At 35.9% G+C, this 26,017-nt stretch overlaps 2 protein-coding genes across 2 annotated transcripts in view; one reads left to right on the top strand and one right to left on the bottom strand.

Moving 5' to 3' along the window:
* LOC308391143 (receptor-type tyrosine-protein phosphatase H-like) overlaps positions 1-22,027 on the top strand; it is a gene marked incomplete at its 5' end in the record, with an annotated part of 44,044 nt that extends 22,017 nt beyond the window's left edge. Inside the window, 2 exons of the mRNA XM_080873611.1 lie at positions 18,487-18,622; positions 20,383-22,027. Coding sequence (XP_080729737.1) covers positions 18,487-18,622; positions 20,383-20,553 — 307 coding nt within the window. The 3' untranslated portion in view covers positions 20,554-22,027. The remainder of the gene's footprint in view (positions 1-18,486; positions 18,623-20,382) is intronic.
* A 279-nt stretch (positions 22,028-22,306) lies between these two features.
* LOC308391268 (testisin-like) lies at positions 22,307-24,454 on the bottom strand. The gene is made up of 7 exons (XM_080873844.1): positions 24,379-24,454; positions 24,216-24,236; positions 23,860-24,022; positions 23,325-23,593; positions 23,091-23,236; positions 22,771-23,013; positions 22,307-22,675 (listed from the first exon to the last, which is right to left on the bottom strand). The coding sequence occupies exons 1-6, from the start codon at positions 24,431-24,433 to the stop codon at positions 22,783-22,785; spliced, it is 885 nt and encodes a 294-aa protein (XP_080729970.1). The 5' UTR covers positions 24,434-24,454; the 3' UTR covers positions 22,307-22,675; positions 22,771-22,782.
* Between the last annotated feature and the right edge of the window lie 1,563 nt (positions 24,455-26,017).

The following is a 26,017-nucleotide window of genomic DNA, read 5'->3' as shown; positions in this document are numbered from 1 at the left end:
AGCTCTCCATTGACTTTATATGGAGAGTTTTGAGACCTTGTGTTGGTCTGAGGAGATTTGCAAAAATTCTATAAATCCCACAACAATGATAGTGACATTTTCTGAAAGCCAGCAAAAATACCTACGTTTTGATGTATAATTTGTGGAAGTTGAGTGAAAATTGAGCAAGTAGCAAGAAGTTGTTCGGACATGAAGTGAAAATTGCAAAACCTTCAGTGACACACTGGAAGCCAAGAGCATAGCAACCATAACAACGCATGTATTTTGTGAAAAATCACAATTTTGCAACTCAAAACTTTAAGAGGCATAAAAGTAAAACAGTAGAAGATTTGAAAAAGCTGAATCATACCTGAATAGCCCAATAATTTGTGAACATTTTAAAATTTGAATGGTTGTTCTAGGTGAAAATATGAGGAACTAGTTAAGTTTCAAAAACAAGCAAATTTTAGCAGAATTGCTGAAGTTTCCCATTCATTTCAATGGGACAAATTAAAGGAAAAAAGCTTAATATTTTAAAAAGTATAATAGTTAAAAATAGCAAAAATCGTAGCAGGAAAGAGCAAAAATAGCAGAATAGTTTAAAATTTGAACGGTGAAAATCGGCTGAAAATTGTGGAAGTAGTTTAACGGCGAAAAGTGTACGGAAGCAACTAGAATAATAACTAGAAAAATTTGCATTTCCTGCGAAAATGCAGTGTGGATGCTTAAAGCTGAAGCTGTATGCAAAAAGTAGCTGAAAAAGCTGAAAAGTTGCAGAAATTGTAAAAACTTTGCAGAAGCAAAAGAAGTTTGCTAAAATGGAATAACTTAGCAGAACTGCAATATCTTAGAGGAAACATAATACTTGGCAGAAATACAATAGCATAGCAGAATTTAGCAGAAATATTGTAACTTACCAGAAACATGATAACTTCTCAAAAATACAAGAATTTAGGAGAAAAAGTATAAGATAACAGAAAGAATATATTTAGCCAAAAATACTTAAACATTACAGAAACACTATGATTTAGAAAAATAGTACAACAGAGCAGAAATATTGTGATTTACCAGAGACACTGTGATGAACTATGAATATTGTAATTTTAAATTGAGACTATGTTTTAGCACAAATATTATAATTTGGCAGAAATACTATAATTTAGCAGAAATACTATATTAAGCACAAATCCTATAAAAAGCAGAAATGGTATGATTAAGCACAAATACTACATTTAGTAGAAATACTTTGTTTTAGCACAAATCCCATAAAAAGCAGAAATACTGTACTATGATTTAGTAGAAAAACTATAATTAATCAGAAATACTAAATTTAGCAGAAATACTATATTAAGCAGAAATACTATGAAAAGCAGAAATAGTATGATTAAGCATAAATACTACATTTAGCAGAAATACTATATTAGGCATAAATCCTATGAAAAGCAGAAATAGTATGATTTAGTAGAAATACTGTATTTAGCACAAGTACCGAAAAGTACCAGAAATACTATGATTTAGCAGAATAGTAATAACTTATTGAAACACAAATGCACAGAGGGACACACAAACACAGGCTCTAATCCAGTCAACCAGTCTAACTATGTTCAATTTAAATCCTACAATGACATGCTGTCAAATAAGGGCAGGGTCCTCTCTCTCCCACTAAACACACACACACACACACACACACACACACACAGGGAGAGAGAAGTAAGTTTCTAGGTCAGCCTGGGAGCTGGTGAATTTGAATCCACCAATCAGAGAGGCTGTGCACTTTTCCCCACCAAAACAGGTGCATCTGTTTACACACGCAGCAGCACAGAGAGACACAGGATTTTTGCAGTCTATTTCTCATAGTGAGGACTCCCCTCAAACAAATGACCGTAATTTCCTAACCGTAGGGGCTAGAACGGTCATTCTTACACCGTTTTGTTCAGAAGAGATGGGGGAATCTTCAAGTGTTGACAATTTAATATTAAAATATGAATTTTTAGAGATATATGACATGGATGACTTGTTGACTTAGAAGCCACGAATTCCCCAATATGCAAATTTGAATGCCTGAGACCACATATGTGATTGGCTGGCTGGGAAGCCGTGCAGGCCCTGATTTGTGGATTTGAATTCCTCAGCCCTTAGATATGATTGGCTGGCTTAGAAGCCACGAAGGCCCCAATATGAAAATTTGAATGCCTCAGGACACTTATTTGATTGGCTGGGAAACTGTGCAGGCCCTGATTTGAAAATTTGAATGTCTCAGTCCTGACAGAGGATTGGCTGCCTGGGGACCTGGCAGAAATATATAGAAATACTATTATTAAGCATAAATACTACATTTAGTAGAAATACTATGTTTTACCACAAATATTATAAAAAGAAGAAAAACTATAATTTAGCAGAAATACTATATTAAGCACAAATCCTATAAAAAGCAGAAATACTATAATTTAGAACAAATAGTATAAAAAGCAGAAATACTATAATTTAGCAGAAATACTATGTTAGGCACAAATCCTATAAAAAGCAGAAATACTATAATTTAGCCAAAATACTATGTTAGGCACAGATCCTATAAAAAGCAGAAATACTATAATTTAGCAGAAATACTATATTAGGCATAAATCCTATGAAAAGCAGAAATAGTATGATTTAGCAGAAATACTGTATTTAGCACAAGTACCGAAAAGTACCAGAAATACTATGATTTAGCAGAATAGTAATAACTTATTGAAACACAAATGCACAGAGGGACACACAAACACAGGCTCTAATCCAGTCAACCAGTCTAACTATGTTCAATTTAAATCCTACAATGACATGCTGTCAAATAAGGGCAGGGTCCTCTCTCTCCCACTAAACACACACACACACACACACACACACACACACACACACACACACACACACACACACACACACACACACACACACACACAGGGAGAGAGGACTAAGTTTCTAGGTCAGCCTGGGAGCTGCTGAATTTGAATCCACCAATCAGAGAGGCTGTTTACGTTTTCCCGCCAAAACAGGTGCATCTTTTTACACACGCAGCACAGAGACATAGACCTGCTTCTTTCAGTTTATTTCACATAGTGAGGATTCCCCTCAAACAAATGACCATAATTTCCTAACCATAGGGGCTAGAGCGGTCATTCTTACACCGTTTTGTTCAGAAGAGATGGGGGAATCTTCAAGTGTTGACAATTTATCATTAAAATATGAATTTTTAGAGATATATGACATGGATGACTTGTTGACTTAGAAGCCACGAATTCCCCAATATGCAAATTTGAATACCTGGAGCCCACATACATGATTGGCTGGCTGGGAAGCTGTGCAGGCCCTGATTTGTGGATTTGAATTCCTCAGCCCTCAGATATGATTGGCTGGCTTAGAAGCCATGAAGGCCCCAATATGCAAATTTGAATGCCTCAGGACACATATATGATTGGCTGGGAAGCCGTGCAGGCCCTGATTTGAAAATTTGAATTTCTCAGTCCTCACAGAGGATTGGCTGCCTGGGGACCTGGCAGAAATATATAGAAATACTATGATTAAGCATAAATACTACATTTAGTAGAAATACTATGTTTTAGCACAAATACTATAAAAAGCAGAAATACTATAATTTAGCAGAAATACTATATTAAGCACAAATCCTATAAAAAGCAGAAATACTATATTAGGTACAAATCCTATAAAAAGCAGAAATACTATATTAGGCACAAATCCTATAAAAAGCAGAAATACTATATTAGGCACAAATAGTATAAAAAGCAGAAATACTATAATTTAGCAGAAATACTATGTTTGGCACAAATCCTATAAAAATAATAAATACTATAATTTAGCAGAAATACTATATTAGGCACAAATCTTATGAAAAGCAGAAATAGTATGATTTAGCAGAATAGTAATAACTTACAAAATTACAAATATGGAGGCATATTGAAACAGAAATGCACAGAGGGACACACAAACACAGGCTCTAATCCAGTCAACCAGTCTAACTATATTCAATTTAAATCCTACAATGACATGCTGCCAAATAAGGGCAGGGTCCTCTCTCTCCCACTAAACACACACACACACACACACACACACACACACACACACACACACACACAGAGGGAGAGAGCTGCCGAATTTAAATCCACCAATCAGAGTGGCTGTTTACGTTTTCCCGCCAAAACAGGTGCATCTTTTTACACACGCAGCAGCACAGAGAGGCACAGGATTATTGCAGCCTATTTCTCATAGTGAGGACTCCCCTCAAACAAATGACCATAATTTCCTAACCGTAGGGGCTAGAGCGGTCATTCTTACACCGTTTTGTTCAGAAGAGATGGGGGAATCTTCAAGTGTTGACAATTTATCATTAAAATATGAATTTTTAGAGATATATGACATGGATGACTTGTTGACTTAGAAGCCACGAATTCCCCAATATGCAAATTTGCATACCTGGAGCCCACATACATGATTGGCTGGCTGGGAAGCTGTGCAGGCCCTGATTTGTGGATTTGAATTCCTCAGCCCTCAGATATGATTGGCTGGCTTAGAAGCCATGAAGGCCCCAATATGCAAATTTGAATGCCTCAGGACACATATATGATTGGCTGGGAAGCCGTGCAGGCCCTGATTTGAAAATTTGAATTTCTCAGTCCTCACAGAGGATTGGCTGCCTGGGGACCTGGCAGAAATATATAGAAATACTATGATTAAGCATAAATACTACATTTAGTAGAAATACTATGTTTTAGCACAAATACTATAAAAAGCAGAAATACTATAATTTAGCAGAAATACTATATTAAGCACAAATCCTATAAAAAGCAGAAATACTATATTAGGTACAAATCCTATAAAAAGCAGAAATACTATATTAGGCACAAATCCTATAAAAAGCAGAAATACTATATTAGGCACAAATAGTATAAAAAGCAGAAATACTATAATTTAGCAGAAATACTATGTTTGGCACAAATCCTATAAAAATAATAAATACTATAATTTAGCAGAAATACTATATTAGGCACAAATCTTATGAAAAGCAGAAATAGTATGATTTAGCAGAATAGTAATAACTTACAAAATTACAAATATGGAGGCATATTGAAACAGAAATGCACAGAGGGACACACAAACACAGGCTCTAATCCAGTCAACCAGTCTAACTATATTCAATTTAAATCCTACAATGACATGCTGCCAAATAAGGGCAGGGTCCTCTCTCTCCCACTAAACACACACACACACACACACACACACACACACACACACACACACACACACACAGAGGGAGAGAGCTGCCGAATTTAAATCCACCAATCAGAGTGGCTGTTTACGTTTTCCCGCCAAAACAGGTGCATCTTTTTACACACGCAGCACAGAGAGGCACAGGATTATTGCAGCCTATTTCTCATAGTGAGGACTCCCCACAAACAAATGACCATAATTTCCTAACCGTAGGGGCTAGAACGGTCATTCTTAAACCGTTTTGTTCAGAAGAGATGGGGGAATCTTCCAGTGTTAACAATTTATCATTAAAATGTGAATTTTTAGAGATATACGACATGGATGACTTGTTGACTTAGAAGCCACGAATTCCCCAATATGCAAATTTGAATGCCTGAGGCCACATATATGATTGGCTGCCTGGGAAGCCGTGCAGGCCCTGATTTGTGGATTTGAATTCCTCAGCCCTCAGATATGATTGGCTGGCTTAGAAGCCATGAAGGCCCCAATATGCAAATTTGAATGCCTCAGGACACATATATGATTGGCTGGGAAACCGTGCAGGCCCTGATTTGAAAATTTGAATGTCTAAGTCCTCACAGAGGATTGGCTGCCTGGGGACCTGGCAGAAATATATAGAAATACTATGATTAAGCATAAATACTACATTTAGTAGAAATACTATGTTTTAGCACAAATACTATAAAAAGCAGAAATACTATAATTTAGCAGAAATACTATATTAAGCACAAATCCTATAAAAAGCAGAAATAGGATGATTAAGCATAAACACTACATTTAGTAGAAATACTATGTTTGAGCAAAAATCCTATAAAAAGCAGAAATACTATATTAGGCACAAATCCCATAAAAAGCAGAAATAGTATGATTAAGCATAAATACTACATTTAGTAGAAATACTATGTTTTAGCACAAATAGTATAAAAAGCAGAAATACTGTAATTTAGCAGAAATACTATATTAGGCACAAATCTTATAAAATAGCAGAAATAGTATGATTTAGCACAATAGTAATAAGTTAAACAGAAAAATTGGAAAAGCAAAATGGACAGCTGAAAAAATGCTGAACATGCTGAGGGTCCCTCAAATATACTTGTTAAATGAAAAAATCAGCAAAAAAATGCACAGGGAGAGAGAAGTAAGTTTCTAGGTCAGCCTGGGAGCTGCTGAATTTGAATCCACCAATCAGAGAGCCTGTGTACTTTTTCCCGCCAAAACATGTGCCTCTTTTTACACACGCAGCACAGAGAGGCACAGGATTATTGCAGCCTATTTCTCATAGTGAGGACTCCCCTCAAACAAATGACCATAATTTCCAAACCGTAGGGGCTAGAGCGGTCATTCTTACACCGTTTTGTTCAGAAGAGATGGGGGAATCTTCCAGTGTTTACAATTTATCATTAAAATATGAATTATTAAAGATATTTGACTTGTAATGCACCATAACTGAGTAGAGCGAAGCAAAAACTGCCTTGACTTGCCCTCAAACAACGCTTTGTAACTCGAAATCTATTTGGAGTATCGATATCATTCTTTCACCGTAAGAGACAGCAGGCTTTGGTGAACAATCATGGAAATTTTCAGGTCTCTGTGGAAATCCAACAAAAAGTTATGACGAGAGAAAAAAGTGGTTCATTTCCACAGTTTGAAATCTGAAGAAATCTGAGCGAAGGACGAATTTCCTACCCTCAAACAAGTCCAACTCATTTCAGAACGGTAATAGGTGAGAAAGAAATTCTTGAATTGTGAGCGTCAGGGGTGTCTGAAGATATTCGGGGACAAGCCTCATGTCTTAACTTTGCTTCGTTAAGGAGATATGATGATTCGAATATGCCTCTCATTACAGAAATCCAGCGGTGATTTTGAACAAGCTCTCCATTCACTTTATATGGAGAGTTTTCTGACCTTGTGTTAGTCTGAGGAGATTTGCAAAAATTCTATAAATCCCACAACAATGATGGTGACATTTTCTGAAAGCCAGCAAAAATACCTACGTTTTGATGTATAATTTGTGGAAGTTGAGTGAAAATTGAGCAAGTAGCAGGAAGTTGTTCGGACATGAAGTGAAAATTGCAAAACCTTCAGTGGCACACTGGAAGCCAAGAGCATAGCAACCATAACAACACATGTATTTTGTGAAAAATCACAATTTTGCAACTCAAAACTTTAAGAGGCATAAAAGTAAAACAGTAGAAGATTTGAAAAAGCTGAATCATACCTGAATAGCCCAATAATTTGTGAACATTTTAAAATTTGAATGGTTGTTCTAGGTGAAAATATGAGGAAGTAGTTAAGTTTCAAAAACAAGCAAAATTTAGCAGAATTGCAGAAGTTTCCCATTCATTTCAATGGGACAAATTAAAGGAAAAAAGCTTAATATTTTAAAAAGTATAATAGTTAAAAATAGCAAAAATCGTAGCAGGAATTAGCAAAAATAGCAGAATAGTTTAAAATTTGAACGGTGAAAATCGGCTGAAAATTGTGGAAGTAGTTTAACGGCGAAAAGTGTACGGAAGCAACTAGAATAATAACTAGAAAAATTTGCATTTCCTGCGAAAATGCAGTGTGGATGCTTAAAGCTGAAGCTGTATGCAAAAACTAGCTGAAAAAGCTGAAAAGTTGCAGAAATTGTAAAAACTTTGCAGAAGCAAAAGAAGTTTGCTAAAATGGAATAACTTAGCAGAACTGCAATATCTTAGAGGAAACATAATACTTGGCAGAAATACAATAGCATAGCAGAATTTAGCAGAAATATTGTAACTTACCAGAAACATGATAACTTCTCAAAAATACAAGAATTTAGGAGAAATAGTATAAGATAACAGAAAGAATATATTTAGCCAAAAATACTTAAACATTACAGAAACACTATGATTTAGAAAAATAGTACAACAGAGCAGAAATATTGTGATTTACCAGAGACACTGTGATGAACTATGAATATTGTAATTTTAAATTAAGACTATGTTTTAGCACAAATATTATAATTTGGCAGAAATACTATAATTTAGCACAAATACTATAAAAAGCAGAAATACTATAATTTAGCAGAAATACTATATTAAGCACAAACCCTATAAAAAGCAGAAATACTGTACTATGATTTGGTAGAAAAAACTATAATTAATCAGAAATACTATATTTGGCAGAAATACGGTATTTGGCACAAATCTTATAAAATAGCAGAAATAGTATGATTTAGCACAATAGTAATAACTTAAACAGAAAAATTGGAAAAGCAAAAATGGACAGCTGAAAAAATGATGAACATGCTGAAGGTCCCTCAACTATACTTGTTAAATGAAAAAAATCAGCAAAAAAATCTATAACAGCCACACAATCACAAATATGTACACATAAGAAAACACACATGCACAGAGAGACACACACACAAGATCCAATTCAGTCAACCAGTCTAAATATATTGAATTTGAATCTTAGAATGAGATCATCCCATTAAAAGCCTTTCTCTCTCTCTCTCTCTCTCTCTGTCACACACACACACACACACACACACACACACACACACACACACAGGGAGAGAAAAGTGAGTTTCTAGGTCAGCCTGGGAGCTGCTGAATTTGAATCCACCAATCAGAGAGCCTGTGCACTCTTTCCCTCCAAAACAGGTGCATCCTTTTTACACACGCAGCACAGAGAGACACAGGATCATTGCAGTCTATTTCTCATAATGACGACTCCCCTCAAACAAATGACCATAATTTCCTAACCGTAGGAGCTAGAACGGTCATTCTTACACCGTTTTGTTCAGAAGAGATGGGGGAATCTTCAAGTGTTGACAATTTATCATTAAAATATGAATTTTTAGAGATATATCACACGGATGACTTGTTGACTTAGAAGCCACGAATTCCCCAATATGCAAATTTGAATACCTGGAGCCCACATACATGATTGGCTGGCTGGGAAGCTGTGCAGGCCCTGATTTGTGGATTTGAATTCCTCAGCCCTCAGATATGATTGGCTGGCTTAGAAGCCATGAAGTCCCCAATATGCAAATTTGAATGCCTCAGGACACATATATGATTGGCTGGGAAACCGTGCAGGACCTGATTTGAAAATTTGAATGTCTAAGTCCTCACAGAGGATTGGCTGCCTGGGGACCAGGCAGAAATATATAGAAATACTATGATTAAGCATAAATACTACATTTAGTAGAAATACTATGTTTTAGCACAAATCCTATAAAAAGCAGAAATACTATAATTTAGCAGAAATACTATATTAAGCACAAATCCTATAAAAAGCAGAAATAGTATGATTAAGCATAAATACTACATTTAGTAGAAATACTATGTTTTAGCACAAATCCTATAAAAAGCAGAAATACTATAATTTAGCAGAAATACCATATTAAGCACAAATCATATAAAAAGCAGAAATACTATATTAAGCACAAATTCTATAAAAAGCAGAAATACTATATTAAGCACAAATCCTATTAAAAGCAGAAATACTATATTAAGCACAAATCTTATGAAATAGCAGAAACAGTATGATTTAGCACAATAGTAATAAGTTAAACAGAAAAATTGGAAAAGCAAAATGGACAGCTGAAAAAATGCTGAACATGCTGAGGGTCCCTCAAATATACTTGTTAAATGAAAAAATCAGCATAAAAATGCACAGGGAGAGAGAAGTAAGTTTCTAGGTCAGCCTGGGAGCTGCTGAATTTGAATCCACCAATCAGAGAGCCTGTGTACTTTTTCCCGCCAAAACAGGTGCATCTTTTTACACACGCAGCAGAGAGAGGCACAGGATTATTGCAGCCTATTTCTCATAGTGAGGACTCCCCTCAAACAAATGACCATAATTTCCTAACCGTAGGGGCTAGAGCGGTCATTCTTACACCGTTTTGTTCAGAAGAGATGGGGGAATCTTCCAGTGTTAACAATTTATCATTAAAATGTGAATTTTTAGAGATATACGACATGGATGACTTGTTGACTTAGAAGCCACGAATTCCCCCAATATGCAAATTTGAATGCCTGAGGCCACATATATGATTGGCTGCCTGGGAAGCCGTGCAGGCCCTGATTTGTGGATTTGAATTCCTCAGCCCTCAGATATGATTGGCTGGCTTAGAAGCCATGAAGGCCCCAATATGCAAATTTGAATGCCTCAGGACACATATATGATTGGCTGGGAAACCGTGCAGGCCCTGATTTGAAAATTTGAATGTCTAAGTCCTCACAGAGGATTGGCTGCCTGGGGACCTGGCAGAAATATATAGAAATACTATGATTAAGCATAAATACTACATTTAGTAGAAATACTATGTTTTAGCACAAATACTATAAAAAGCAGAAATACTATAATTTAGCAGAAATACTATATTAAGCACAAATCCTATAAAAAGCAGAAATACTATATTAAGCACAAATTCTATAAAAAGCAGAAATACTATATTAAGCACAAATCCTATTAAAAGCAGAAATACTATATTAAGCACAAATCTTATAAAATAGCAGAAACAGTATGATTTAGCACAATAGTAATAAGTTAAACAGAAAAATTGGAAAAGCAAAATGGACAGCTGAAAAAATGCTGAACATGCTGAGGGTCCCTCAAATATACTTGTTAAATGAAAAAATCAGCAAAAAAATGCACAGGGAGAGAGAAGTAAGTTTCTAGGTCAGCCTGGGAGCTGCTGAATTTGAATCCACCAATCAGAGAGCCTGTGTACTTTTTCCCGCCAAAACATGTGCCTCTTTTTACACACGCAGCACAGAGAGGCACAGGATTATTGCAGCCTATTTCTCATAGTGAGGACTCCCCTCAAACAAATGACCATAATTTCCAAACCGTAGGGGCTAGAGCGGTCATTCTTACACCGTTTTGTTCAGAAGAGATGGGGGAATCTTCCAGTGTTTACAATTTATCATTAAAATATGAATTATTAAAGATATTTGACTTCTAATGCACCATAACTGAGTAGAGCGAAGCAAAAACTGCCTTGACTTGCCCTCAAACAACGCTTTGTGACTTGAAATCTATTTGGAGTATCGATATCATTCTTTCACCGTAAGAGACAGCAGGCTTTGGTGAACAATCATGGAAATTTTCAGGTCTCTGTGGAAATCCAACAAAAAGTTATGACGAGAGAAAAAAGTGGTTCATTTCCACAGTTTGAAATCTGAAGAAATCTGAGCGAAGGACGAATTTCCTACCCTCAAACAAGTCCAACTCATTTCAGAACGGTAATAGGTGAGAAAGAAATTCTTGAATTGTGAGCGTCAGGGGTGTCTGAAGATATTCGGGGACAAGCCTCATGTCTTAACTTTGCTTCGTTAAGGAGATATGACAATTCGAATATGCCTCTCATTACAGAAATCCAGCGGTGATTTTGAACAAGCTCTCCATTCACTTTATATGGAGAGTTTTCTGACATTGTGTTGGTCTGAGGAGATTTGCGAAAATTCTATAAATCCCACAACAATGATAGTGACATTTCCTGAAAGCCAGCAAAAATACCTACGTTTTGATGTATAATTTGTGGAAGTTGAGTGAAAATTGAGCAAGTAGCAAACAGTTGTTCCGACATGAAGAGAAGACTGCAAAACCTTCAGTGACACACTGGAAGCCAAGAGCATAGCAACCATAACAACGCATGTATTTTGTGAAAAATCACAATTTTGCAACTCAAAACTTTAAGAGGCATAAAAGTAAAACAGTAGAAGATTTGAAAAAGCTGAATCATACCTGAATAGCCCAATAATTTGTGAACATTTTAAAATTTGAATGGTTGTTCTAGGTGAAAATATGAGGAAGTAGTTAAGTTTCAAAAACAAGCAAATTTTAGCAGAATTGCAGAAGTTTCCCATTCATTTCAATGGGACAAATTAAAGGAAAAAAGCTTAATATTTTAAAAAGTATAATAGTTAAAAATAGCAAAAATCGTAGCAGGAAAGAGCAAAAATAGCAGAATAGTTTAAAATTTGAACGGTGAAAATCGGCTGAAAATTGTGGAAGTAGTTTAACGGCGAAAAGTGTACGGAAGCAACTAGAATAATAATAATAATAAAGAACTAGAAAAATTTGCATTTCCTGCGAAAATGCAGTGTGGATGCTTAAAGCTGAAGCTGTATGCAAAAAGTAGCTGAAAAAGTTGAAAAGTTGCAGAAATTGTAAAAACTTTGCAGAAGCAAAAGAAGTTTGCTAAAATGGAATAACTTAGCAGAACTGCAATATCTTAGAGGAAACATAATACTTGGCAGAAATACAATAGCATAGCAGAATTTAGCAGAAATATTGTAACTTACCAGAAACATGATAACTTCTCAAAAATACAAGAATTTAGGAGAAATAGTATAAGATAACAGAAAGAATATATTTAGCCAAAAATACTTAAACATTACAGAAACACTATGATTTAGAAAAATAGTACAACAGAGCAGAAATATTGTGATTTACCAGAGACACTGTGATGAACTATGAATATTGTAATTTTAAATTGAGACTATGTTTTAGCACAAATATTATAATTTGGCAGAAATACTATAATTTAGCAGAAATACTATATTAAGCACAAATCCTATAAAAAGCAGAAATGGTATGATTAAGCACAAATACTACATTTAGTAGAAATACTTTGTTTTAGCACAAATCCCATAAAAAGCAGAAATACTGTACTATGATTTAGTAGAAAAACTATAATTAATCAGAAATACTAAATTTAGCAGAAATACTATATTAAGCACAAATACTATAAAAAGCAGAAATAGTATGATTAAGCAGAAATACTACATTTAGCAGAAATACTATATTAAGCACAAATCCTATAAAAGCAGAAATAGTATATTAAGCACAAATCTTATAAAATAGCAGAAATAGTATTATTTAGCACAATAGTAATAAGTTAAACAGAAAAATTGGAAAAGCAAAATGGACAGCTGAAAAAATGCTGAACATGCTGAGGGTCCCTCAAATATACTTGTTAAATGACAAAAATCTGCAAAAAAATTTATTACAGCCACACAATCACAAATATGTACACATGAGGAAACACACATGCACAGAGAGACCCACACACAAGTTCCAATTCAGTCAACCAGTCTAAATATATTGAATTTAAATCTTAGAATGAGATCATCCCATTAAAAGCCTTTCTCTCTCTCTCTCTCTCTCTCTCTCTCTCTCTGTCTCACACACACACACACACACACACACACACACACACACACACACACACACACACACACACACACACAGGGAGAGAGAAGTAAGTTTCTAGGTCAGCCTGGGAGCTGGTGAATTTGAATCCACCAATCAGAGAGGCTGTGCACTTTTCCCCACCAAAACAGGTGCATCTGTTTACACACGCAGCAGCACAGAGAGAGACAGGATTTTTGCAGTCTATTTCTCATAGTGACGACTCCCCTCAAACAAATGACCGTAATTTCCTAACTGTAGGGGCTAGAACGGTCATTCTTACACCGTTTTGTTCAGAAGAGATGGGGGAATCTTCAAGTGTTGACAATTTAATATTAAAATATGAATTTTTAGAGATATATGACATGGATGACTTGTTGACTTAGAAGCCACGAATTCCCCAATATGCAAATTTGAATGCCTGAGACCACATATGTGATTGGCTGGCTGGGAAGCCGTGCAGGCCCTGATTTGTGGATTTGAATTCCTCAGCCCTCAGATATGATTGGCTGGCTTAGAAGCCACGAAGGCCCCAATATGCAAATTTGAATGCCTCAGGACACTTATTTGATTGGCTGGGAAACTGTGCAGGCCCTGATTTGAAAATTTGAATGTCTCAGTCCTCACAGAGGATTGGCTGCCTGGGGACCTGGCAGAAATATATAGAAATACTATTATTAAGCATAAATACTACATTTAGTAGAAATACTATGTTTTAGCACAAATATTATAAAAAGAAGAAAAACTATAATTTAGCAGAAATACTATATTAAGCACAAATCCTATAAAAAGCAGAAATACTATAATTTAGAACAAATAGTATAAAAAGCAGAAATACTATAATTTAGCAGAAATACTATGTTAGGCACAAATCCTATAAAAAGCAGAAATACTATAATTTAGCAGAAATACTATGTTAGGCACAAATCCTATAAAAAGCAGAAATACTATAATTTAGCAGAAATACTATATTAGGCATAAATCCTATAAAAAGCAGAAATACTATAATTTAGCAGAAATACTATGTTAGGCACAAATCCTATGAAAAGCAGAAATAGTATGATTTAGCAGAAATACTATATTAAGCACAAATCCTATAAAAAGCAGAAATACTATAATTTAGAACAAATAGTATAAAAAGCAGAAATACTATAATTTAGCAGAAATACTATGTTAGGCACAAATCCTATAAAAAGCAGAAATACTATAATTTAGCAGAAATACTATGTTAGGCACAAATCCTATGAAAAGCAGAAATAGTATGATTTAGCAGAAATACTGTATTTAGCACAAGTACCGAAAAGTACCAGAAATACTATGATTTAGCAGAATAGTAATAACTTATTGAAACACAAATGCACAGAGGGACACACAAACACAGGCTCTAATCCAGTCAACCAGTCTAACTATGTTCAATTTAAATCCTACAATGACATGCTGTCAAATAAGGGCAGGGTCCTCTCTCTCCCACTAAACACACACACACACACACACACACACACACACACACACACACACACACACACACACACACACACACACACACAGGGAGAGAGGACTAAGTTTCTAGGTCAGCCTGGGAGCTGCTGAATTTGAATCCACCAATCAGAGAGGCTGTTTACGTTTTCCCGCCAAAACAGGTGCATCTTTTTACACACGCAGCACAGAGACATAGACCTGCTTCTTTCAGTTTATTTCACATAGTGAGGATTCCCCTCAAACAAATGACCATAATTTCCTAAGCATAGGGGCTAGAGCGATCATTCTTACACCGTTTTGTTCAGAAGAGATGGGGGAATCTTCAAGTGTTGACAATTTATCATTAAAATATGAATTTTTAGAGATATATGACATGGATGACTTGTTGACTTAGAAGCCACGAATTCCCCAATATGCAAATTTGAATACCTGGAGCCCACATACATGATTGGCTGGCTGGGAAGCCGTGCAGGCCCTGATTTGTGGATTTGAATTCCTCAGCCCTCAGATATGATTGGCTGGCTTAGAAGCCATGAAGGCCCCAATATGCAAATTTGAATGCCTCAGGACACATATATGATTGGCTGGGAAGCCGTGCAGGCCCTGATTTGAAAATTTGAATTTCTCAGTCCTCACAGAGGATTGGCTGCCTGGGGACCTGGCAGAAATATATAGAAATACTATGATTAAGCATAAATACTACATTTAGTAGAAATACTATGTTTTAGCACAAATACTATAAAAAGCAGAAATACTATAATTTAGCAGAAATACTATATTAAGCACAAATCCTATAAAAAGCAGAAATAGGATGATTAAGCATAAACACTACATTTAGTAGAAATACTATGTTTGAGCAAAAATCCTATAAAAAGCAGAAATACTATATTAGGCACAAATCCCATAAAAAGCAGAAATAGTATGATTAAGCATAAATACTACATTTAGTAGAAATACTATGTTTTAGCACAAATAGTATAAAAAGCAGAAATACTGTAATTTAGCAGAAATACTATATTAGGCACAAATCTTATAAAATAGCAGAAATAGTATTATTTAGCACAATAGTAATAAGTTAAACAGAAAAATTGGAAAAGCAAAATGGACAGCTGAAAAAATGCTGAACATGCTGAGGGTCCCTCAAATATACTTGTTAAATGAAAAAAATCAGCAAAAAAATGCACAGGGAGAGAGAAGTAAGTTTCTAGGTCAGCCTGGGAGCTGCTGAATTTGAATCCACCAATCAGAGAGCCTGTGTACTTTTTCCCGCCAAAACATGTGCCTCTTTTTACACACGCAGCACAGAGAGGCACAGGATTATTGCAGCCTATTTCTCATAGTGAGGACTCCCCTCAAACAAATGACCATAATTTCCAAACCGTAGGGGCTAGAGCGGTCATTCTTACACCGTTTTGTTCAGAAGAGATGGGGGAATCTTCCAGTGTTTACAATTTATCATTAAAATATGAATTATTAAAGATATTTGACTTGTAATGCACCATAACTGAGTAGAGCGAAGCAAAAACTGCCTTGACTTGCCCTCAAACAACGCTTTCTAACTCGAAATCTATTTGGAGTATCGATATCATTCTTTCACCGTAAGAGACAGCAGGCTTTGGTGAACAATCATGGAAATTTTCAGGTCTCTGTGGAAATCCAACAAAAAGTTATGACGAGAGAAAAAAGTGGTTCATTTCCACAGTTTGAAATCTGAAGAAATCTGAGCGAAGGACGAATTTCCTACCCTCAAACAAGTCCAACTCATTTCAGAACGGTAATAGGTGAGAAAGAAATTCTTGAATTGTGAGCGTCAGGGGTGTCTGAAGATATTCGGGGACAAGCCTCATGTCTTAACTTTGCTTCGTTAAGGAGATATGACGATTCGAATATGCCTCTCATTACAGAAATCCAGCGGTGATTTTGAACAAGCTCTCCATTCACTTTATATGGAGAGTTTTCTGACCTTGTGTTAGTCTGAGGAGATTTGCAAAAATTCTATAAATCCCACAACAATGATGGTGACATTTTCTGAAAGCCAGCAAAAATACCTACGTTTTGATGTATAATTTGTGGAAGTTGAGTGAAAATTGAGCAAGTAGCAGGAAGTTGTTCGGACATGAAGTGAAAATTGCAAAACCTTCAGTGGCACACTGGAAGCCAAGAGCATAGCAACCATAACAACACATGTATTTTGTGAAAAATCACAATTTTGCAACTCAAAACTTTAAGAGGCATAAAAGTAAAACAGTAAAACATTTGAAAAAGCTGAATCATACCTGAATAGCCCAATAATTTGTGAACATTTTAAAGTTTGAATGGTTGTTCTAGGTGAAAATATGAGGAAGTAGTTAAGTTTCAAAAACAAGCAAATTTTAGCAGAATTGCTGAAGTTTCCCATTCATTTCAATGGGACAAATTAAAGGAAAAAAGCTTAATATTTTAAAAAGTATAATAGTTAAAAATAGCAAAAATCGTAGCAGGAATTAGCAAAAATAGCTGAATAGTTTAAAATTTGAACGGTGAAAATCGGCTGAAAATTGTGGAAGTAGTTTAACGGCGAAAAGTGTACGGAAGCAACTAGAATAATAATAATAATAAAGAATAAAGAGAAACAGGAACTCAATAGTGTGGATGCTTAAAGCATCCACACAATAAAGAGAAACAGGAACTCAATAGTGTGGATGCTTAAAGCATCCACACAATAATAAAGAATAAAGAGAAACAGGAAAACAATAGTGTGGATGCTTAAAGCATCCACACAATAATAATAATAATAAAGAATAAAGAGAAACAGGAACTCAATAGTGTGGATGCTTAAAGCATCCACACAATAAAGAATAAAGAGAAACAGGAACTCTATAGTGTGGATGCTTAAAGCATCCACACAATTACTACGTACTCACATATAAACTCTACTATATGTGAGACTTTATAGAGACACAGCATGGACAGTGTCTGACTGATACTGTAAAAATATAATGTGATGTTTCGAGGCAGCGTATTAGGAGCAGGTGAAGGGTTGGTATCACATTCCCAAACACTCCTGTCTGTGATTAAAAGTCTTTTGTGACTAACAGTGTCATTCAGGTTTTGTGTTTTCTAATCCATTTTTCTTTCTGTCTTGATGTCTTGTTTTCAGCTCACTTTAGTTTCATTTTGCATTTACTAGTTTCACTTTGGTTTTTACTGTTTTGAAATGTTCCGTTTTATTTAAGCTTTCATTAGTTTGTGTGTTGTTGTTTTTTTAATAATTATAACATTTAGGGTATTTGTCAGGGGTATATTTTTAAAAGCATTGAGCAGATATTACATTACAAATCGCAAACACGTGCACTAAAGCCTTACTGAGCAGGCTGTGATGACAAATTTGACCAAAGGGACAAAGACTATAATTAAAGACATTTCCTCTATAATTTTATTGAAGCTTGTTGTTGTTGTGTACAGTATTGTTTTCCACATTGTTTTCACATCTAGTTATAGGTTCTAGTTTAGTTTTTGTTAACTATAATAACTTTGGCACAGACACAGTGATGAGAGCTTTCTATGTGACCTTAAAAACCTTTTGCTATCTTATTATGACGTTTGTGTCTCTCTTAGTGCTGGAGTCGGGAGAACTGGCACTATCATTTCCCTGGATGTGCTGCTTCAGCAGCTGGAGAAAGAACAAGCAGTCGGCATCAATGCCTTCGTACACAAGATGAGACTGAGCCGACCGTACATGGTGCAGACGGAGGTAACTGTGTTAAACTGCTTCTGATTGAGCCACCACTTCCTTAATTAGCTAATGTATTTCTTTATAGTCACAGCTGGTGACACAACACACAGACAGCACTTTATTCATCATAAGATATGCAGTTGTTTTTTTGTTTGTTTGTTTGTTTGTTTTAAATTGAGGTCCTTATTGTCCATCCTTTCATCTTAAAATATGAGTTTGAAAGATTTTTTTCTATTGTTCAATTTCTGTTTTCAAATTTTGTACACATTAACCAGCAGATGACTCCTTAAAATATTTTTAAAAAATCTTTAATGCCCAGTTTGTTCATTGTACATGTTACAGTAAAATAGGGCGATTTGATTCCAATTCACATGGTCCCGAATTGATTCGATCCACGGTTCGATTCGATTTGAATCTGAGAAATTTTGCCTCAGTCAGAAATATTATAATTCTGATCACATATCAGTACATATTTTTATATCTATAAAAAGAAAGCTGACACTTGCGAGAATTTATCAAAAGTGTAAGCATCACAGCAGATGCCTTTGTGTTAAAGTAACTGAGGAAAAAACAGAAAAACATGAAGGCGACTTTCCTTGCCTGGGATTTTATAGCTTTCTTTCAACATTGCAGCACAGTTTCAAAAATAAAGCATTCCAATTCTTTTAATAAACAAAAAGGTCCAACAAGCTTTGTTTTATGAAAAATTTTTTTTAGCTCTCTTACTTAAAAAGATGTAGACATAGACACAAAGACAAATACTGTCCAGAATGTCACAAACAGGACTATAATAAAATTTCAATCAAGTGTTTTGCTGTAGAGGTGGGCTTGGATAACGTAAAATCAATTCATTAAAACCCTAAATCGATTTTTAATACTAATTATATTTTTCCCGAAATGCCAGAATCTCAGGTTAAACCTCACAAAATTTCAACAATCACCAAACAGCTAAAACAGTAAATGAAAGCAGGTACACGGATTCTGCACAAAGACACAAACACAAAGCGCGGACCCGTCGACAGATCAGAAGCAGTGAGATCTCTCACCCGACGGCATGGGCAGGGTCGGGGCTGAAAGCTGACAGCTCACTGATTCCCCTCCGTCGGCGGATCCGCGATTTGTATTTACGCCCTTTTTGCGCTAGATTCAGAAGCTGCAGGTTTTTATCTCTCTCCAAACAATATTGACTGAACCAGCAGCAAATGAAGATCCAAACTACGCTTCACATTTCGCTTCACGTAAACATCGTCATGAATTAGTTTTGCTGTTTTGCTCCCACCACGATAAAATCACACTTCATGCAGAGTTCGCTGTCTCTCTCCAAGAACAGTTTCCCATCTAAAAATCTTTTTTCTGCATTATTCGCTTGCTTATTATGCACAAGGCTACCGTTGTTTACAGCGCTGTTGGCCGCTGCTTTTTTTTTCCCTTTCACTTGCTTCCGAAAAGAAAGACTCATTTCTGCTGTTCAATAGGCTACTGAACAAATTTAAACTTTTTAAAATCATCCAAAATTGCAAAATGCTTAGCTGTGTCTCTAATAAAACCCCTGTAACTTTGCTCTGTCTCACTTCAGCAGCATCAGGTAATGTTCAGATGTTGATTAATGACTTAATGTTTCGTTTTTGATCTACTGCAGAATATTTTATGGTTAGGGTTAGGGGTTAGGGCAGAACTACTGCCTGTAAAGATCATAATATATTATGATATATTATGATCTTTACAGGCAGTAGTTCTGCATTTCAAATAACCAAAAACGTCTGGTATTTCCTTTTCAGTCCCAGTACATTTTCCTGCACCAGTGCATTATGGACAGTCTGCAACCAAAATACACGAATGAAGAGAACATTTATGAGGATATATGTGAGAACACATACGAGACGCCAGACAGCATATACGTCAATGCCACTGCACTCCAAGAGCTCCATCGGCACAATGTAAATGCCTAGTATTAACCCTGCACTTAATCTTTTATGCACCCAATGAAAAACTATTTGTCTATGAGCAATATTTTGGTTTTAAACTACTATGCAAACTATTACATCTTAACTACACTTCAGATCTTATTTAGTTTGCATCTCTTCTAAATGTGTGATATTATAATTGTTGTTTTTGTGTGAGAAAATAGCCCTCTGATGACTTGGGAATGTTAAAAATGTCATGGTTCTGGGTCCGTTTCACCCATCATGTTGAGTTTCTTCTATTCTAGTGATATTTTGTATTATGGTTTATGTTCAGGTTCATTTATAGTCTTAGTTGTTCTGTTTTGAATTTCTTTATACTCCCTGTTTAGTTCTTGGGTTGTTAGGTTTCCCCTTGTGTCTTTGCCTCTCTCTCTGTGTCTGTGTTTATGTGTTTGTATGAGCCGTTGCGTCTTGTCTCCCTCCTTCTTTTCCATTCTATGTTTCCTGAGCCCATCATGTCTCCTCTCTCTCCCTCATGTTCCCTTGCTCCCTTTCGTCTGCCTTTCCTCCACTCCTCTGTCAAACTCATGTGTCAGTCATTCATTCATTTCCTGTTCTATTGTGAAGGTCTTGTGTTCCATGCTCAGTGTGTTTAGTTTTGGTTCCCTGGTGTCGTCATGTCTAATTTGTCTCAGCTCTGTTCCGCATGTATTTTCTGTTTCCTCGTCATTGTACTGTGTATTTAAGCTTCTGTTTCCCTCAGTCCATTTGCGTTCTCACGTAATTTGTGAATGTTGTATATGGGCTGATGTAGAGGGTGATTATTAGACGGGTAATTAAAAGCATTAAAAGCACAATTACCACAGTGACTCTAAAACATGACTGCACTGCAGGAGTATCTGTAGTGTATCGTGAGATGTTAAATGCAGTTTAGTATATACATTGCAACTGAGAAAAAATGAGTCTGTAGCCAGACTGTGACATACACTGACCATGCACTTCACAGGTACACCACTTCAGCTGCTTGTTAATGCAAATATCTAATCAGCCAATCACATGACAGAAACTCGGTGCATTTAGGGATGTGGATAGTTTTTTAGTGTCTGTCTGAGCAGAAAAATGCAATTGTTAATTATCTGCTTAGATCACACAGGTACCTGAAGGCGAAATATAACAAGCAGACACATTTTTCTTTAAGGAGTCACAATAGAAGTCATCAGGAATTGATATCTGATGTATAATTCTTATAATTTGGATCCTTAAATAAAATAGACTGAAGGTTTAATGTAACTACTCGAGAAGATGGAGTGATGAAGAGATTGTGATTGTGATGTATTATAGAATGAAATTTAAAATAGCTTATCAAGAATATGCTCATGACTGCACATCTAAATTTAAAATTTTCTGTTTATATTTTCACGGACATTGTATGTTTTAATATACCTTTGTGTGAAATTAAATATATATGCTCAAACTGATTTAGCTTGTGAAAAAAGCACCCGTGATTTGTTAAAATTGTCACTTATGATGCAAATTGTTCACAAATAAATAATATATATAATATTTACTTTTGAATGATGTCAAAAACAAAATCATTTTTCTGCTTAATGAATGTTTATTATATTCTATATGTAATTAGAATTGCATTTAAATTTAGTTCTTAAATTTACTTTTAAATTTACATAATCATACCATTTATATTTAGACAACAGCATGAGAATGCACAGAACAGACATATTTATGTATAATTAGTTCACAGAAACATACCAAAATATTACAAAATAATCAGGTTATATGAATTAGTTTCTTCATTTTGATCTGAGCATCATTAGTACATTAAATAAATATAAATGGGTGCTAATGAAGATTGTTAGCATCTGTTGGTCATTTGTAATAACAAACTAATTCAACCTCCAACAACAACAAACCATAACAACAGGAACATGGAGATAACGAGGACAGCAAAAGACAGCAATAAGGAAACTCAGTAATCTGGTGAAATCTTGTCAAAAGTGCTGCAGGAGATGATGTTTCACTAACAATCTCCTGAAAGAATGACCCAAATCTTCAGGTTTTGGTAAAGATGTCAACATCTGCATGGCTCAGTTTACGTCCAGTGATTGTTACGACAGCAACTTGGAACCATGAAGACTCTGCTGTTATGTCCCTGTGGATGTAAAACAGGATTCATAATCAGTGAGATCCAAGCACAGTCTGAAAGCTATATATATATTTATTTTTTCCATTCATATTCAGACTCACTTAAGAGTCTTGTTAGAGACCAGGACAGGTGTAGCTGCTGTCAGGATCCAGCCCGCTGGAGATGAACTGCACAAATCCTGGCCTATTAGAGCGAATGCGGGACTTGATCCAGGACTGGTAACGGGACACTCTGGAGTAGACTCCTGGCAGATTGGGCCGAGCACAACCAGATCCAAAACTTACAATTCCAGACTGGACCCAAACAGAGCCCTGTTTACTCACCATTGGACCTCCTGAGTCTCCCTGTAGAGATAAAGAGGACACATCTGAGAATCTTTGAAACACCTGGTTATGTAACCAAATGAGATGATGAAGCCTACCTGACATGAGTCTTTGCCTCCTGCCAGAACACCAGCACAGATCATGTTGTCTGTGACTGTGCCCACTCCATTCAGGCAGTTACACTGTCTGTTTCCCACAACTGGCACCTCCACTTCTTGCAGCGTTTGAGGGAAGGGTAAGGCCACTGATGGGATGCAAGATGAGGAGCTGTTTACACACAAACCAATGAACCACAGAACACATGAACACTGAAACACCAACAACAGCCTCACCTCCCTCCTTGACTGCACCCCAGCCAGTCACCCAGCTATCAGTGCCATTGTTGAACACACTGCCACTCGCTGCCAGGCACACAGGTCTGATGTAGTCAGTGAATCTGACTGGTGAGGAGAGTCTGAGCAGAGTGATGTCGTTGTCGTAGGTCTTACTGTCATAGTTTGGGTGCAAAATGATTTTGACAACATTTCTGGACACCTTATTTGGATTTGCACCCTGCAGGCTCTGAAGACCAAGAGAAACCGTCCACCCAGAAGGACTTGAACTAAAGTTATAGAAATGAAAAGAAAATATAGACGTTTTGACAAAAAAATGTACTGTAAACATTTGTCATTATGCTGCATTTGAGCTGGAAGAGTAAGAAAGCTTGGGTCAGTTTTTCAACATTTATGTTCATGAAATGTTTCAGGAATTACATAATTTTTAGAATTTCCAATCTGGTATTTTCCTTTTAGACAAATGTTAGTCAAAGTCCTGTTCTAGCTGGATCAGTTTAGGTATAAAGATTAAACAGATGTTTGTGTTACTCACCCAGAGAAGCAGTGAGCAGCAGACATCACCCACTCTTTGTTGATGAGGGAACCGCCACAAAAATGTTTACCACGTAGCTGCACGCTGACCTGCCACGGCCAGTATCCAGGTGGAGCATCTTCACCTCCGACTATCCTGCCGTTGAGTGGAGCAGTGCCACATACTGAAACAAAGATCAGCAGGATCAAACTTCAGAAGCAACATAAATCATTGTAGGAACACGGAAAACATTTTTTCTGTTTTTATCTGGATCCCGGTTAATTTTTTTATTTTAAAATACATAATTAATATTAAAAAATAATAAATTTGAATTAATGATTTGTTTTTTTAATCAGAGAAACTGTTGTTTTACCTACCATCAGGCTGAGCATTTGATTCTGGAAAGAAACACAACAGGATCAGTGTTGTTCATGAGAGGAGACAATTTTAAAAGGTTTTAAGTGAAAATATATATTTGCATTTATATTTTAAGTCAAAACATTTATGTTGCATGCACATGTTGGCATAAGCCTGACTTACCTGCTGCCAGGAGGCTCACCAAAGCAAATAAATGAGTCCACTGCCTCAACGCCATTGTGTAAATTCACAGTTCTTGTGTGTCCCTCTTTTGTACTTGTCACCCAGCTAGCAGTGAGTGGCAAATATATAAGCAGAGTGTCACCTGCCACTATGTTTGCCCTGCCCATGTGCACATCCCACCGCCAGAAAACTGAAGCATTTCCTTCTACCTTTAATTTCTGGGACAAAGATTTAAAGACCACAGTGCAATTTAAAAAATATATATAATTTTCTTTATATGTCATATTTGTAATAAACACGAATATTGGCAGTAGTTTTTGTTACAGACTTCTGCCCTTTTTACAGTTCTGTACTTCTTTCCACATTAATGTTCTCAAAGTCATCGAAAAACCTCCCTGTGGATTGTGAACCAAATAAGGAGATTAAATATGTAAAATATCCAAAGACTGAGTCAGCGTCATCTGCTGAGATTGTGGTGAAATTCTGTACAAGTCAGTCAGTTTACTATATCGACATAAAATGATATTTTAGTGACAAAATATTTACTGGTTTTGTCATGTGTTTTAATGACTATCCAGTATCATGTTGTCATGATGTGACAACTATTTACATCACATTCAGAAAACATTATGACTAATTCCCTTTACACCCTAACACTAAAATTGTTCCTGTTAATTTTTTGCCTCGTCATGAATCATTCCATACTTCATGGTTACAAAACAGAAACATAATATCTATAGATGTTTATAAAATACTTTTTTAAAAAGTCACCTCTGATATTCTAAACTGCCTGAAATCAAAGATTTATACAGCTATAACCATGTTAAAATATTTTGTAAGATAACCAAGCCAAATGCACCGTGAGACTGAAGCAACTTTCTGCAGAGCTCTGAGACATTCACAATATCAACCAACAGATCTGCTAAGGCTATAAAGAATGGCCACAATGGCCAACGAAAGTAGTCTGATAGGCTTCTCGAAGTAACAAAGAACCTGGTGATCATTCCAACTAAGCTTCAGAAATCCTGTAAACAATCTCAGTGCAACACTCCAGCATATCTTAGATTTATGGCAGTGGTCAGATGTTTGGTCTCAGTTCTACCATGATGAGTGTGGCATCAATAATCAGCTGCTCAATACAAGTCAGCATAACAGTGAAAGCATTGTGTTATAGGAATGTTCTTCAACTAATTAAAACCTGTTAAGAATGATCAGAAACTGAATGTAGAAACGCAAAGAGACATTATTAAGGTAAATCTGGAGCTCTAAATGTACCACAGGCCCAGAATGAAGGTCTTAAACTAAAGAAATCTACCATAAAAAAAAAAAAAAAAATTCTCAATTGCTGGTTTGTTGTCAGCACTCAGTTTAATGGAACTGGTGACTTTCACATCTGGAAAAAACACAATTAATGCTGAAAAGTATATACACATATGCTCCCATCCAGATGGCATATTTTTTTAAAAAAAGGCCTTGCATATTTTAGCAAGACAATGTTTAACCACAAACTGCACTGATTACAAAGGCATACCTTTGCAGAAGACGAGTCGAGGTGCTGAACTGCCCTGCCTGCAGGCCAGACCATTCACCAACCCAAAACTGAAAATTTGGCCTATCAACCATTCCTTTAACGTTAGCT

Source organism: Rhamphochromis sp. 'chilingali', assembly GCF_963969265.1.
Source record: "Rhamphochromis sp. 'chilingali' genome assembly, chromosome: 22".
NCBI classification, from domain to species: domain Eukaryota; kingdom Metazoa; phylum Chordata; class Actinopteri; order Cichliformes; family Cichlidae; genus Rhamphochromis; species Rhamphochromis sp. 'chilingali'.
Note: the sequence above shows the minus strand (reverse complement) of the source record. Positions and strands in the feature narration are given on the sequence as shown.